Source organism: Aedes aegypti, chromosome 1, assembly GCF_002204515.2.
Source record: "Aedes aegypti strain LVP_AGWG chromosome 1, AaegL5.0 Primary Assembly, whole genome shotgun sequence".
NCBI lineage: Eukaryota > Metazoa > Arthropoda > Insecta > Diptera > Culicidae > Aedes > Aedes aegypti.
The window spans coordinates 173,495,116-173,511,110 of record NC_035107.1 but is presented as its reverse complement, the minus strand read 5'-3'; the positions used below and the strand labels follow the sequence as shown (position 1 = coordinate 173,511,110).

Below are 15,995 nucleotides of genomic sequence, written 5' to 3'. Positions count from 1 at the left end.
AATCACGGCCGAAAGGGTCGTTTGACCGAAAGGGTCGTTAGACCGAAATAATAATTGATCATTTACTACTATTTCAAATGACTAATATATTCATCAGTGTTTTTTCCTTCTTTTAATCAAAGGCTGTTCTTTCTAGTTATATTTCACAGCGGTTATTGTGGGCTTCTAGGTTCATTAGAACTATCGGCCATTTTCGGCCTAATAACGACCCTTTCGGCCTAACATCATTCGGCTTAACGGGATAGAACCTCTTAAATCGTTCTAAATAAACTGATTTTTGGCAATAATAAAAATTCAAGTTTTTACTTTACTTTTGAGAATATTTAATTTTTATTTTTTTCTGTTTTTTTTCGTGTAATTAACGAACCTTCCTTAGCCGAGTGATTAGAGGCCGCGGCTACAAAACAAAGCCATACTGAAGGTGTCTGGATTCCATTCCCGGTCTGTCCAGGATCTTTTTGTAATGGAACTTTCCTTGACTTCCTTGGGCATAGAGTACCATCGTACTTGCCACATGATATACGAATGCGAAAATGGCAACTTGGGCAAAAAAAACTCTCAGTTAATAACTGTGGAAGTGCTCATAAGAACACTAAGCTGAGAAGCAGGCTCTATCCTAGTGAGGACGTTAATGCTAAGAAGAAGAAGAATCAACGAAAAACAGGTTTGAAATTATTTTAATACCACCAAGCTCTTCTTATATGATAGGTTGATCGTAGAAAAATATAAAATGTACTTTTTTTTATATTACACGTTGATTGAAACTCAGGTAGGTTATATAAGAATAAAATTTTCAAACATTTAAAAAAAAATCAAGTCATAAAAACTTTTCTTAAATGCATGTTATGAGATAAAATAAAAGCCAAAAATAAAATCATTTTGATTTCTGAGCTACGAAAAAATGCACAAAATTCCAAAGGGGTCTAAAAACGGGGTTGGGTTTTAGAGGGTTAAGAAACATTCAAAATGAAGACACTTCATCTTCTTTTTACCAAACATACTTTAGGAAAGGTACGTTATTTAAAAAAAAGTCTTATAAAATTTTGATTTGATATCACTCAAACCTCAAAAAAGTGTGCCAGATAATAATTAAGAAATTACATAAACATTTATAGAAATAAAACGTTTTATTTTAATTTGGGAGGTCTTATACTATTTCGATAAATGCACTGACGCTTTTGTAGTGGTTGTTATGGAGCAGTTGTTATTAGCGATGGGCGATTTTGAATCGATGTTCCGAAAATCGATTTTCTCGTTCCGATTAATCGATTTTTTGAATCGATGTTTGGAGCACTCAAAATCGAGTGAATCGATTTTCTTCATTCGATTTTTGTTTCGATTCGTTTGGTAGAAATTGATAAGATTTTTTAACGAATTGATGACGCATAAGCCTAGTTTTGCATCCGCCTTGAAGTGTTTGATACATAATGTTCAAATTCAAATGTTATTCATTTTAAGGAATTTTAAAAATCGTATGCAAATTCATTTGGTCTTATTTGTAGAGCATATTTTATTAATTTTTCATATGAGCTTGAAAATTGAATCGATTCAGAAACATCGATTCGAACGATTCGATTAAATCGGTGAATCGATTCGACGTATCGAATTTGAATCGATTCAGTAACATCGATGTTCTGGTCAAATTCGCCCAACGCTAGTTGTTATGCTTTGTCAGCAGTTTGATAAAATAATACTCAAGAATTGCCAATAGTGCATCGATAACTTCAAAATCACCACGCAGCTCTTGTGTACGAAAAGCGAGGTTATTCCACCAGTGTTGTACAGAATAGAACAATGGTACTACTGATACTTGAAATATTACTTGGGCGTTTAAAAAAAACCCTCCCTACAAAATAGAATTAATAGATCCAGATAAAATATCGTTATTTTCACGTATACATTTTTTTTCTGTGGAAGTATGTGGCTATATATGATACAGTTTTAAATACAGTTACTTCTCCCTTACTCGACATTCTGTACCTCGATATCGAGTTAGAGAACCATAGTAAAAGTTGGTTTTCATGGCTAACTCGATGGTCCCTTGGATCGTAGTTGCATTGGTTTTGTGTTCTGTAACTCTATACCTCCCTAACTCGATGGTACCTTCAATATCGAGTAAGGGAGAGTTGACTGTATCATATTTCAGTTATATGATGATACACTTATCATTATCATTTTTAAGTTATAACCTTTTTCGAAATTCGATATTCTAGAAGAGCGAAACTGTATTCGGTTAAAGTTGCAATAAAGAGGCAAGATTGTTTTTAACAAAATTTCAAAGTATATTTAATGGCGTATAACAACAAACCCGTCGTTTCCCTTTATTCCTTACGTATTTAATTGACGACATCCTTGTTTATACAAAGCAAACACACCAGTGTACTACTAATTTACCAGTCATATTCCAAACAAATTCGTCGAGCTCATGATCATGAGCTGAGGCAAACAGAATAAACGGATAATTAAAATTACAGAGCGCGCATTCATATGGATCTTGCTTTGAAGTTTTAATTCTTGTTTCCGTCTAGGATTGAGAGCTTGCTAATCGAGATGGAAATGCGGAGCGATTATTCTATTTTGTGATTATCGATTTCTCCCATTTCATCCGATCTTAATATGGAATGGAAATTATTTCATTAACACACGAGATGAAGCTGGATTGTGTTTCAGAGTTCGGCACGAGGCAGTGATTATTTAGACCACCACCAAAGCCCAATGGTATCATCCGGTTTTCAGTTGTATTATTTCACAGTCATCGCAGCCAGCGGTAGCACGCGTACCGAGAAATTCGATAGGCTGATGGTCGTGCGCACGATCAAAATGACAGAGAAAAAAATGCAGCGTGAAATCACCTTCCTGCCATCAGGTTACATTAATTCACTCCACAGCACATAAAATGGACCTTTATTAGGGCTATTCGTCGTACCTACATACCATCGAGCTTCAGAGAGTAACGCTTGTAGTTACATTCTCGTGCAAAAGTTTGGGGTCATCCCCTTAAAAACATACAAAAGTGATTTATCCATATGTTCGTGATTTCACATCTAATTGAAACTCTTTATGGCTGAATCTTTTTGAAATGCGAATCAAATAAGATTATTTCGTAGTTATTTTGACAGAAACAGTAGTTATTTTGACAGAAACATGTTACCACCAAATTTGTATTTGAAGTTATGGTATATTTCGAAATTTCCCTGTAAAGGATGGCTAATTTTCTCAGCATTGGATAGACCAAAAATTTAAACCAGTTCGGCATTAGAACCATAATCTCACGTGCTTCCAAGAGTACTTGTGAAATTTTTGCGGACAAAATCTGAAACTATGCTAATTTATAAAAACAGGCATTCAAGTCAAGTCGTACAAAAGTTTGAGGTCAACCTTCAGTAAAGTGTATCATGTATAAGTTTGGGGTCACTAGAACTTATTGTAAACTTAAAAATTCTGTAAAATCTTGTATCAAATACATACTACTTATTATTAACGTTAAAATAAGCAACCTTTTTTTTTGAAATTGGTTAAAACATGGCAGAGATGTTCACAAAACATGTTTTGCATGCATCTCTGGTAACCCCAAACTTTTGCACAAGTGTGTATTTCTCGCAATCATGGTAAACCTACGCGTATGCTTTCTGTATGCACATTTGCGAATAATCGTATCAAGATCTTGCACTGGGCCAGTTTTTGTAAAACGACTGGAGCCCAGGGTTCATAAAAATAGATACCACATTTACGCTCTAATGTTGGGCCATTTAAATTAGTGCGAAAACCACTGAACCAGGATGTCAACATTTTCCCGAGCTGGACAAAAATAAAATGAAGCTGTTAGGGCTTTTACTACACTTGTCATTTGAGAAAATGGTGCAACATCATGCAAAGATAGAATGGTGAATATGGGTTTATGGACAAAAGGTCGAAAGACAAAACGTCGAAAGGACAAAAGGTCGAAAGACAAAGGGTCGAAAGGACAGAAGGTCGAAAGTGATTTGCTTGGAGGGAATTTTTTCATTCTTTAAAAAAAGATTTTCGATCGTTTGTCCCTTCTTTTTTGTTCTTCGGCCTTTTGTCCTTTCGTCCTTTTGTCTTTCGACCTTCTGTCCTTTCGACCTTTTGTCTTTCGACCTTTTGTCATAGATTCACGTTCACATCATTAAGTAAAGAGGCTGATGGAATAGAAAAAAAGAAACCTGTGCGAGATATGAGTTGTAGTTCAATGACTCATTCGTTTATTTTTACAACCAAGTAGATAAAAACCGACAGCTAATTTTACTCTTCAATACTACGTTTTACAATAATCAATTTGCGCCATTCCTGAGATATAGACGATAATCCATATAGATTAAATTTTTGTAGGCATATACTGCCCTTCTACGCCTACTTGTCCTATGTTCTATGTAAACCTCATGGACCGTGGGACAAATATGCATAGAACGGCAGTATAGTAACACACATTTTACGTGAATACCAAGTAGGCCGTCCCCTATTTTTCGAAAATGCGAAATGTTATGAGTTCGTCATTGTAAAGTGCTCGTTTTGGTAATAAAAAACCATGTAAAAATTTGAAGTCCCTACGTGGACGCTAAGTGGTCCCCCAAAGGCCTTGAAGATATTAGGTGTAGATGACCCCGTGCGCAAATCGAGCTCGCTGCTCTAGTGCACGTTCCGTGAATACGAAAAGCCACTAGCAACAAGTTACCCTGCGTGCGTTGATAGTGAGCATAGAAATTTGTTTTCTTTGTATTTGTTAATTTTATGTCAGCGTGCATTGTTATAAAGATGTACGTAGTATAAAATATTATTTTAGCTAGTTATTTCCGGTCAATTCGCAAAGCGGGTAAAAATAATCTCTTGTTCCTACATTGTCTACATATACTCAACTACGTAGTTCTGGCCAAACAAACAACTTGTTTTAAACAATGATAATCTATTGAACAAAACTAGTTGATATAACATTCATAATTACAAAGGAAATAAACTTCTATGATGACTATCAACGGACACAGGAGAATGTGTAACTGGTGGCCTTTTATACCCATGTAGCGTGCACAAGAGCAGCGAGCTCGATTTGCGCACGGGGGTCATGTACATCTGATACTTTCAAGGCCGTTGGGGGACCACTTAGCGTCCACGTAGGGACTTCAAATTTTTATATGATTTTTGTCTTACCAAAACGAGCAATTTACAATGACGAACTTATAACATTTCACATTTACGAAAAATAAGGGACGGCCTAATACCAGGTCCTAACGCATAACATTTTAATCGATGTCAAGGCGGCATACGCTAGTATCGACGGTGTAGAGTTATGGAAAATCATGGACGAGAACAGTTTTCCCGGGAAGCTCACGAGACTGATAAGAGCAACGATGGAAGGTGTGCACAGTTGTGTGAAAATTTCAGGCGAATATTACTGTTCGTTTAAATCCCGCCGGGAACTACGACAAGGTGATGGACTTTCGTGCCTGTTGTTCAATATTGCGCTAAAAGGTGTTATGCGGAGTGTACGATTTTCACGAGATCCAGTCAATTTGTTTGCTTTGCGGATGATATGGACATTGTCGGCCGACCATTTGAAAATGTGGCAGATTTGTACACCCGCCTGAAACGCGAGGCAGCAAAAGTTGGACTGGTGGTGAATGCGGCCAAGACAAAGTACATGCTAGTTGGTGGAGCCGAGCGCGACAGAGCTCGCCTAGGTAGCAGTGTTACGATAGACGGGGATATGTTCGAGGTGGTCGACGAGTTCGTCTACCATGGATCCTTACTAATGACTGATAATAACGTTAGCCGTGAAATACGGAGGCGCATCATCAGTGAAAGTCGGGCCTACTATGGCCTCGACAAGAAGCTGCGGTCAAAAAAGATGCGGCTTCGAATCGAGTATTGTGGCGTGAAATTGTTGATTCAGTGGTATCGGTTTAGATGTTAACTAAATAAATGAATGAATGTTCAATCATTTAAAATTTTATTTAACCAGATCTGGTCATAAATATGTTCTAGTTTTATAACAAATTATATTTTTCTAGTTTCATTATATAGAGTTCGATTCGGGCCTTCCTTAGCCAAGTGGTTAGAGTTCGCGGCTACAAAGCAAATTCATGCTGAAGGTGTCTAGGTTTAATTCCCGGTCGGTCCAGGATCTTTTCGAAAATTTCCTTGTCTTCCCTGGGCATAGAGTATCATCGTACTTGTCACACGATATACGAATGCGAAAATGGCAACTTTGGCAAAAAAGCACTCAGTTAATAACTGTGAAAGTGCTCATAAGAACACTAAGCTGAGAAGCATGCTCTGTCCCAGTGAGGACGTAACACCACGAAGAAAAATAAGAAGAAGAAGACAAAGAAGAAGATAAGATATATAGTTCAACAGCGTTGGGTCAATTTGTGCCATCTAATGCAACTGGATAATTTTATTTCGACCAAGAGGAACAGTGATCTTTTCTTTTGTTTTGTAATATGCAAACTTAATTTTCGGATGGTAAGCTCATACAGTTTTTTGATGTTTGAGTCCATTCCCTAAATAACAACATTCTCTGTGCTGATTAACAACATACTCTGTTGATTGGTATTCGGATGCTGATACCAACGAAAACTATTTCACCAATTTCACTGGATACCATTATTCCATTGAATTGGATCGAAGAGAATCTGGAGAGGAAATTATAGCATCAGCGACTTGCCGCTCCAAAATCATACCCTTCAGCTAGAGGTCTAGAGCGAGTGTAAATTAATTTCAACACGCTCACCGAGATTGTAAACTATGCTGTTGCGTGCTCATAAGTTCTTTGTTCTCCTCCTCCTCCTCGCATTGCAACCGTCGGATTTGCCACTTGATATTTGCATTCGGATATCACATGAACACTAGGGTGGGAAGTGTAAGAGAAAAGGGTAGGTTTAACTGTTGCTAATTCAATCAAAGTTTATTTAATTTAATTTGAGATCTTAAACAGCTGGCACTTAAACTTACACAGCTTAAACAGCTGGCTTGTTAAACATTCATAAGTATAATACGTACTGAAGTTTGTATAGGAAAATATATTAGAAATCTCAATAAAGTGTTCATGTTGTTGAGTTGTTTTTTTGTTTTATAATAGATCTGAGCCATTGTTACTTTTAAATAGTAAGACATTACTGAAACCTTTCGACGTACCAATTATCATGAAAACTTCAGCGGAAGCGTAACATATGCATCTAACATTCCATTCCAAAAAAAGTGTATCAGTATGATCTGCAAAACATAATATGATGACCTACCCTAATATACAATCTCTGGATGTAGAAATCCAATTCACTTTTATCGTGTGGTTGAATGTGGTTACACCTTATGGAAAATGTGTTTTGGAGGGCGGGAACTCGGCGAACTTCAATGAAAACAGATATGCAGTGCAAAAAAAAAACCAGACCAGCGAAAACAATAAAATTAAAGGTAAAGTTCATTCCGTGCATCTTCTATTTTTTACGAAGCCACAAGTTGGTGTGCAGCCCATCCTTCTTCGACTTTGTTTGCAAGTTAACAACACTCGGCGTCGGAGCTTGATTTGCGACGATGCATGTGGTATGTGGTATGTGGTACAGCGTGTAGTTGCTAATGTTAAACAACTAATTAACATCTATGTACCAGATTGCTGACAGAAATGAAAAACAAACGTGAATGCGAAAAAAAAAATAATCCACTTGCGTGGATAGTGAGATGATTATGAGAAACGTGAGAGCTATAGTACAGTAGCGTGGTATTTGTTAAAATTAATAATTTTTGAAGTTCGAATTTTTCAAATGATTGTTTGTATGTGAAAACTTCTACTAAAGTTAGATAATTTATTATTCGAATTGATCTGTGGAACCAGGGAACTTCCCAAGTCACCAACCCAAGATGTGTTTCCAAATCATCGAATAGCGGTAGGTCGTGAAATGTTAAGATGCTTCTTGATTTCCAACGCTCAATTGAAAAGGAACGATCCCTGAATGCCGGTGGCACGAGATCATAATGATCTCCATGTGAATTTGTAAAGCCAATTGATCGGTAGGTACTTAGATTCATAGGGCTGCTTCGCCATCATCATTTTTAGGTGAATTGGAGGTCTCGTTAAAGAAAAGAAAATTAAACTTTTACTTTTCTGCTTAGTGCTAAGCAGCTGTTCGCGTAGAATGATCAGTTTCGAAAAAAATCGTGATAATATTCCACCAGCATTGGATGGAATCGCAGTAGATGCCTGCACTTCCTTGGCGAGTGATGTTGCTCGGTAAGCATAAGCGTGACAGGTGCTGAAAAGATACCTTGTGCTGGTGGCGCTGGATCTGTGCAAGTAAACACCGTGCTCACGACATGTCGAGGTAGCTTATGAATGATTATGATCTTCTTCAGGCTCCATTGATTTCTACATATCGATGTTCATTAGGCTGATTGCTGAAAGTTTTACAGTAAATATTGTAGTCTTCGATATTTGGATTCCAATTTCAATAACTTATCATTATTATTATTATTTATAAAAATCGTTCTGCAAACTATTATGTAGTGTGTTTCACATAATTATTATTTGCATATAGATAGACACTTCTTCAACTTGAGAGATCAGCAATGGTTCATGAAAAGAAAAACACAAAGGCATAATCTCCAGCAGCAATTTTACGGACCTATTTATAGTGTTAAATAGGTTTAAGCATAGGGGGCCCAGATAGCCGTAGCGGTAAACGCGCAGCTATTCAGCAAGACCAAGCTGAGGGTCATGGGTTCGAATCCCACCGGTCGAGGATCTTTTCGGGTTGGAAATTTTCTCGACTTCCCAGGGCATAGAGTATCTTTGTACCTGCCACACGATATACGCATGCAAAAATGGTCATTGGCACAGTAAGCTCTCAGTTAATTACTGTGGAAGGGCTCATAAGAACACTAAGCTGAGAAGCAGGCTTTGTCCCTGTGGGGACGTAATGTCAGAAAGAAGAAGAAGGTTTAAGCATTGAAATGTTGTTTGGGATATCAATACTAATTCATCAAGAGTAAAAGCAATTTGAGCAAATTTGACATTGAACTGTGTCAAATTTGCTCAAATTGCTTTTACTCTTGAAGCATTGCTGTTTTTAATTTTATGTACACATTTTCAAATGTTATATGAATACACATTTTTATATGAAATCACACGCAAAGTCACAGGACGCGGTTGGTGGTCTAATTGCTATCGCTTCTGCTAGATAAGCAGAAGGCCATGGGTTCAATCCCAGAATCGTCCTTTTCCCTATATTTTGTAGCTGAATTTTTGTTGCTTCTATCTTCAAATTTTAATCTGTCAAACTTGTAGAAATCTATTCGTTCATAGCACTCACTACAATCAGAGACGGACAAAAACCCGGTCTCCGACGCTTCCATTCTTTCATTATTATAGCATGCCTTACGCCTGATACATAGGCAGTCTGCTAACCAAAGAGTAAACTTTTCTTCCATAAAATTACCTTACCCCCATACCTTCCCACATGAACTGGCGTAGATGCAGGGGTATATCCGGTATACTGTGGGCAAGTTTTAAATGCAGCATCCTATCCCCTCATTGGACTGTAGAACAATAAAAACAATAACCAATTCAATAATACTTATCTCTGAAAAGTAAACAAACTTAGATTATCAAATCATCGTATTCCACAGATTGAATTCTACACATTTCACTCTGGATGACAACATCCAGATTTCCAAGACGTCGTAAGTAATATTTACAACTTTCGAATTACTTACACCGACGTTAGAACAAATCAAAGCAAAACACTATTTTCGTCGATCTTACAAAAATGTAAGTGGAATAGCTCAAAACGGTGTATCATTTTTTCAAAAGTTTTCTAAAGAGAATCCAAATGTTTTAACGCGAGCTGATTGTATGGTAGGTTTGTGATGTACTTGACGAAAAGAGGTAAAAAAAAAGATTTATTTTAAAATCGTTTTAGAAGTAAGGTTCTTTCTAAATCAACGTCTGTAACATTCATACGATTTTGAGTAAGATATCAAGAAGAATCATATTCGAAATATTTTTTTTAAAGTGTTGATTTCCAAAAGTGTAATTAAATCGTTATCAATTTATTTATGACTAGCAAAATGTTTTAATTAGATTGATTTAATAATTTTTGAATCCATTATAACTGGATTTTTCTCATAATTTACTGAAGTAATTGAAAACGGCTTTACCTAGGCTCTATTGCCCTTAGCAAACAGTTATGCCTTGGGATCAGGAAACTGAACTGTTTCACGGAACATAATGATCCTTTGTTTGTATTTGAAGTTCCAGTGCTTATTCTAGCTTGAAACCGTTGAACAAGGGGCACCGAGCTGACCGAAGAATGTACGCAAATACAAATTGAATCGGCACTGTGTTTTGATCATTCTCTTGGAATTATAAACGATCTACAAACGAAACCGATACAAAAAGAACAAAGTCTATTCAGATGAAGACGAGGCATCGAGGCCTTTGATATGAAACTTGCCGTTTACGGAACAGAGCAACAGAACTGCAAAATCGACAAAATCCGAAAGTAAAAGCAAATAAAAAAGGAAGTAATATTAGCAACGTGCCAAAGTAAGCTTTCGGATGGTACCCGCTTCAGATTTCTATGGCCATAGAAATGTATAGGCAACAATCGGATTTGCTGGAAAAGGTTGAAGTCTGAATTGTTTTTGCGTTTTATGTTTTAAACCAAGCGTTTTCAGCTCTTTTCTTTAGTTATACCCTGGCAGCGATGGATTTAATTTAATATTTCAAGTAAAAGAAAACGAAAGCAAAGCGTAATGCGCCTAGATACTTCTTGGCGCACGCTAATAGCAAGAGAACAAACTTATCCATTCGTTACATCACGAAAACCGAATGCATTGCATTGAAAAGGATGAGTTCTTCAACCTTGTTCCGGGCTGGTGCCTTTCAGGCTTTAATCGTAATGCTATACCAACATAATCGCATTGAAATTCTGGCTCGAGGGCTATCGGGACCAAACACGAATGATTTCACCACTCTATGGTGAACGTTTCGAGCTGCAGTCGGACAAACTATTTAGTTGGAAATTCGATCGAATGTTATCAATTTTCTCGATTAGCATTATTCGAGTATTATTGTGCTAATAGTTTTCGCTATAGTTTTATTACTTTGAATCATTGTTTTGGACCATTTCAAATCTTGATAATGATTCACTCTAATATTTGGTAGTTGGCCAACGGCCGTGGCGCTTGCATAGCTTTTGTTCGAGTTTGACATTTGCGCACTACCATCACAGAGCATTTTTACGATTTAGCGTTAATGTTCGCATGTAGGATATGTTACGAATTTATAATTATTCTAGCTGATACGTATGCTTGTCTGTAGTAGTACTTTACCGTTGTAAATCACTTCTCAGTCCCATTAAATTTTCAAAGTTATGCGAACAAATGAGTTACTTACCGAGGCGACTATCGTCAGGTAATATCGTTGAATGCGCTCGTAATCCAGTGTTTTCACCACGGTGACCTGTGAAAATTGAAGGACAAACATATTATCAGTTGCACAATATAGATTGTCAATCGTTGGAATAAGATTTTAAGTTTATTCTATATTGAATAATTCACATTGTCATATTTGATTGATTGAATCTTCATTTGTTGGATTCGCTAGAAATCAATTCACCGGCTACTATTAAATTTCCGCGGTTGATGCAGGTGGCACGTTTCCGGCAATTCAATTCGTGGCAATTCAATGGAGGACATTTTAATTTAAATAGGATTTCAAAACGCAACTTTGATGGGTTTCTCGGCTGAGTAATAGGGTCTTTTTCCGATGGGAAAAATCTGAAAATTTCCATTCAACTGCTAGTGAGCGACATTTCTATGAGCTCTTAAATAAATTTGTCAAAGAAGGGGTATCTGAGTTAATATGAATCCTATAAATGTTTAAAAAAGTTAAGGTCATCTAGCGTAAAATTTGTTTTGTAAAATCGAAAGAAGAAGATTTCTTGACTAAAAATCCCCGCCATATTTTTCTCGCAAATACTCAAAAAAGACACCATGCTTCGATTTGCCTCAAGGCTGCATATTACTCCCGATTCCCTTAATATGACCTTATATACGGGCATGGCGTACCATTGGTACCTAACGTACCAGCAGGAATAAAATAGACCCGTTTATGTGGTCCTTAGCCTCTTGCCCAGCAACTCTTATCCTTACCTCCTCGTGGTACTGGCCGGGGTACGAGTAACCTCAGAGAAGATCGAGTAACCAACCCGATGGGAAGTTTGGTCGTACATACAGGGTTGGGAAAAAATCTGAAATTCACTCTACAGTAGTCAAACAAAGCCAATCACAGTCAGCGAAGCCAGTGAAACTCACGCCCATCGCGCTGTACGCAAAAAGCCTTGAAAATTTCAAAACACCCGTTGCTAAGGGCAACCCAAAATTACTGTAGAAAAATGTTCTATTTCCCGCTGCATTTCCCGCATTTAGAGCCTTCAATGCCACTACTGATTTAGAGAAATTCATGTAGGGAAAATGTACCAGTTATGGCCATAGTGGTTCCCTATTTGGCCATATGTAAAATTTTGATAACTTAAACATTTTAAATATTTTTGAATGTTTTAACATCAAGATATATCTTAAATTTATCTACTACAACACACAAAAGTTTTCAAAATTTTAAGATATTGAAGTTATCACGTATGGCGAAATAAGGAACCACTATGTCCATAACTGGTACACTCACCCTACCCAATATAGGCTACTATCGTGAATCTCATGATTTTAAACTACTGTAGTGAGAGAGCCACGTGATTTTCGCAAAATTCAAGCCTACTACTATTACCATTCCCAGCACTGCGTACATATGCTGACAGGGAAGGGGGGGGGGGGATATGCCTTAGCTTTTGCTTCTGCAAACCTGGAGCGTCTTTACTCCATGTTAGGAGCGGCTCACAACAGCGTCTGTTCCCCATATCAGCGGCGGCTGATCATCGTCCAAGTGGCAGTGAAGGACTCTGCGCACTATGGTCCTTCGAACATTTTGGGGGAATGGTCCTCCGGAAATCTTGGGGGTTGGTGTCAAACCCTGCAAGCCAATTGTTAAAACACATCAGCACAGGAACGTCTACGAGACAATACGGACTAGAACAATCGGCAAAAATCACAGCGACGGAAATGGACTAGCGATTGGAAACTCGGTACGTGGAACAGAAAATCTGTCAACTGCATCGTAAGCACATGCATACTCTCCGATGTACTGAAGATCCGTGGTTTCAGCATCGTAGCGCTGCAGGAGGTGTGCTAGACAGGAGCAATGGTGCGAACGTTTAGAGGTAATCATACCATCTACCAGAGCTGCGGCAACACACGTGAGCTGGGAACAGCTTTTATAGTGATGGGTGACATGCAAAGGCGCGTGCTGGGTGTGGCTGATCAATGAGAGAATGTGCAAGTTAAAAATCAAAGGCCGATTCTTTAACTTCAGCATAATCAACGTGCATAGCTCACACTTCGGAAGCACTGATAATAACAAGGACGCATTTTACGCGCAGCTCGAACGCGAGTGCGACCGCTGCTCAAACCACGACGTTAAGATCCTCATAGGAGATCTAAACGCTCAGGTGGCCAGGAGGAGGAGTTCAGACCGACGATTGGAATGTTCAGCGCCCACCGGCTAACTAACGAGAACGGCCTACGACTGATAGATTTTGCCTCCTTCAAGAATATGGCCATTCGCAGCACCTATTTCAGGCCGCATCGGTACACCTGGAGATCACCTCAGCAGACAGAATCGCAAATCGATCACGTTTTGATCGATGGACGGCACTTCTCCGATATAATCGACGCCAGAACCGAGGCGCTAAAATTTACTCTGGCCACTACCTGGTGATGGTGAAACTTGCGCCCAGAACTATCCGTCATCAACGATGTACGGCGGTCAAGAAACGATTGGTGCGACGAGGAGTGCCAGGAGGCTTTGAAGGAGATGAATGCAGAGCAGGCTGCAATGATGCAGCATAGTACACGACAAAACGTGGAACGATACAGACTGAAGCGGATACAGCAAACCCGCCTATTCAGGAACAAGAAGCGCCGCCTGGAAGAGATGAAATGCCAAGAGATGGAGTTGTAGAACCGTTCTCAAGAAACGCGGAAGTTCTATCAGAAGCTTAACACAGGATAAGGATGGGAGCATCTTGACGGACGGACGCGACGCGATTGAAAGCTAGAAGCAGCAATACGTTGAACACCTGAATGGCGCAGAGAACACAGGCAAAGAAGGTGAGGACAGCGAAGGCGATGGCTACGTCAGCACTGCGGATAGTGGAAACCTAAAAGCTCCCACGATGGGGGTTGGGGGGGTGGTGTTGATTTTTGGTTGGTGTTAAGGATGCCATTCACCAGCTCAAAAACAACAAGGCCGCTGGCAAGGATGGCATCGGAGTCGAACTCATGAAGATGGGCCCGGACAGGTTGGTCACTTGTCTGCATCGGCTGATAGTCAGAATCTGGGAAACGGAACAGCTACCGGAGGAGTGGAAGCAAGGCGTTATATGCCCTAGCTACAAGAAGGGCGACATTCTCTTCCGTCGTCTTTCACTTATAGTAAACGAGTTCGTGGGAAGTTATCAAGCAGGTTTTATCGACGGCCGCTTGATAACGCACTGTGCTTGAAGGTGTCATGCCGAGAGCCGGATTGAACAGTCGAGGCACGATTTTCACGAGATCCGGACAATTTGTTTGCTTCGCGGACAATATGAATATTATTGAGAGAAAATTTGAAACGGTAGCAGATTTATTTACTTGCCTGAAACGTGAAACAACAAGAGTCGGGCTAATGGCGAATGCGTCGAAAACTAAGTACATGCTGGGAGGTGGAACTGAACATGACAGGGCCCGCCTCGGTAGCAGTACCACGATAGACGGGGATACCTTCGAGGTGGTGGACGGATTTGTTTACCTCGGATCCTTGCTGACGACCGACAACAACGTTAGTCGGTAAATATTAAGGCGCATCATCAGTAGAAATCGTGCCTACTATGGGATCCAGTAGAAACTGCGGTCAAGAAAGATTCACCACCGCACCAAATGCACGATGACTACAACGCCCATAAAACCGGTAGTCCTCTACGGGCATGAGACGAGTAGTACAATAGTACAATACAAAAATTGAAAATGATTTAAAATCTTACCCTAGGAATTTCTTCAATTATGTTAAAACTAAAATGAAGTCTAACAACTTTCCATCTAAAATGACATTGGATAATAAAGTAGCAGATAATCAAGATGACATTTGCAATCTCTTTGCTGATTTTTTCCAAGAGACTTATACAAACTTCTCGGATAATTACCGTGATTTTGAACACTTTTCTAGTTTTCCTGATTTTACAACCGATGTCGGCGTTAGTCAAATACAGGTACAGGACATTTTAACAGGACTGAAGAATTTAGATTCCACCAAAGGATCAGGGCCTGACGGAATCCCACCTACTTTACTAAAAAACCTAGCCAATGAATTTACAGCACCATTATTTTGGCTGTTCAACATGTCACTTGAAAAGGGCAGATTTCCAAAAGAATGGAAAAGGTCATTTCTTATACCCATTTACAAGTCTGGTAAAAAATCTGATATTCGAAATTATCGTGGAATTGCTATTATTTCATCCATTCCAAAACTATTCGAATCAATCATAAATAAAAAAGTATTTAGCCAAATAAAACATAGAATAACGAATGTACAACATGGTTTCTTTAAAGGTCGTTCTACTACAACGAACCTTTTGGATTTGTAAATTACACTTTAAATGCAATGGATAGAGGTAACCACGTCGAATCAAGCATTTGACAGATTAGATATTCCTATGTTGATTTTCAAGCTAAATAAAATGGGAATTGCAATGAGACTCCTCAACTGGATTGAATCATATTTAACAGATCGCCAACAAATAGTAAGATTTGAGGGAAAACTATCTAAACCTGTTCATGTTACATCAGGAGTTCCCCAAGGTTCACATTTAGGCCCATTGTTATTCATATTGTTTGTT

General features: G+C 38.6%; 1 protein-coding gene across 3 annotated transcripts in view; it reads right to left on the bottom strand.

Annotated features, from left to right (window-relative positions):
* The window catches only part of LOC5570607 (cadherin-99C), a 414,362-nt gene that overhangs the window by 83,594 nt on the left and 314,773 nt on the right, over positions 1 to 15,995 (bottom strand). For all 3 annotated transcript variants that reach the window (XM_021853635.1, XM_021853641.1, XM_021853648.1), the window contains one exon: positions 11,405 to 11,470. In XM_021853635.1, coding sequence (XP_021709327.1) covers positions 11,405 to 11,470 — 66 coding nt within the window. The remainder of the gene's footprint in view (positions 1 to 11,404; positions 11,471 to 15,995) is intronic.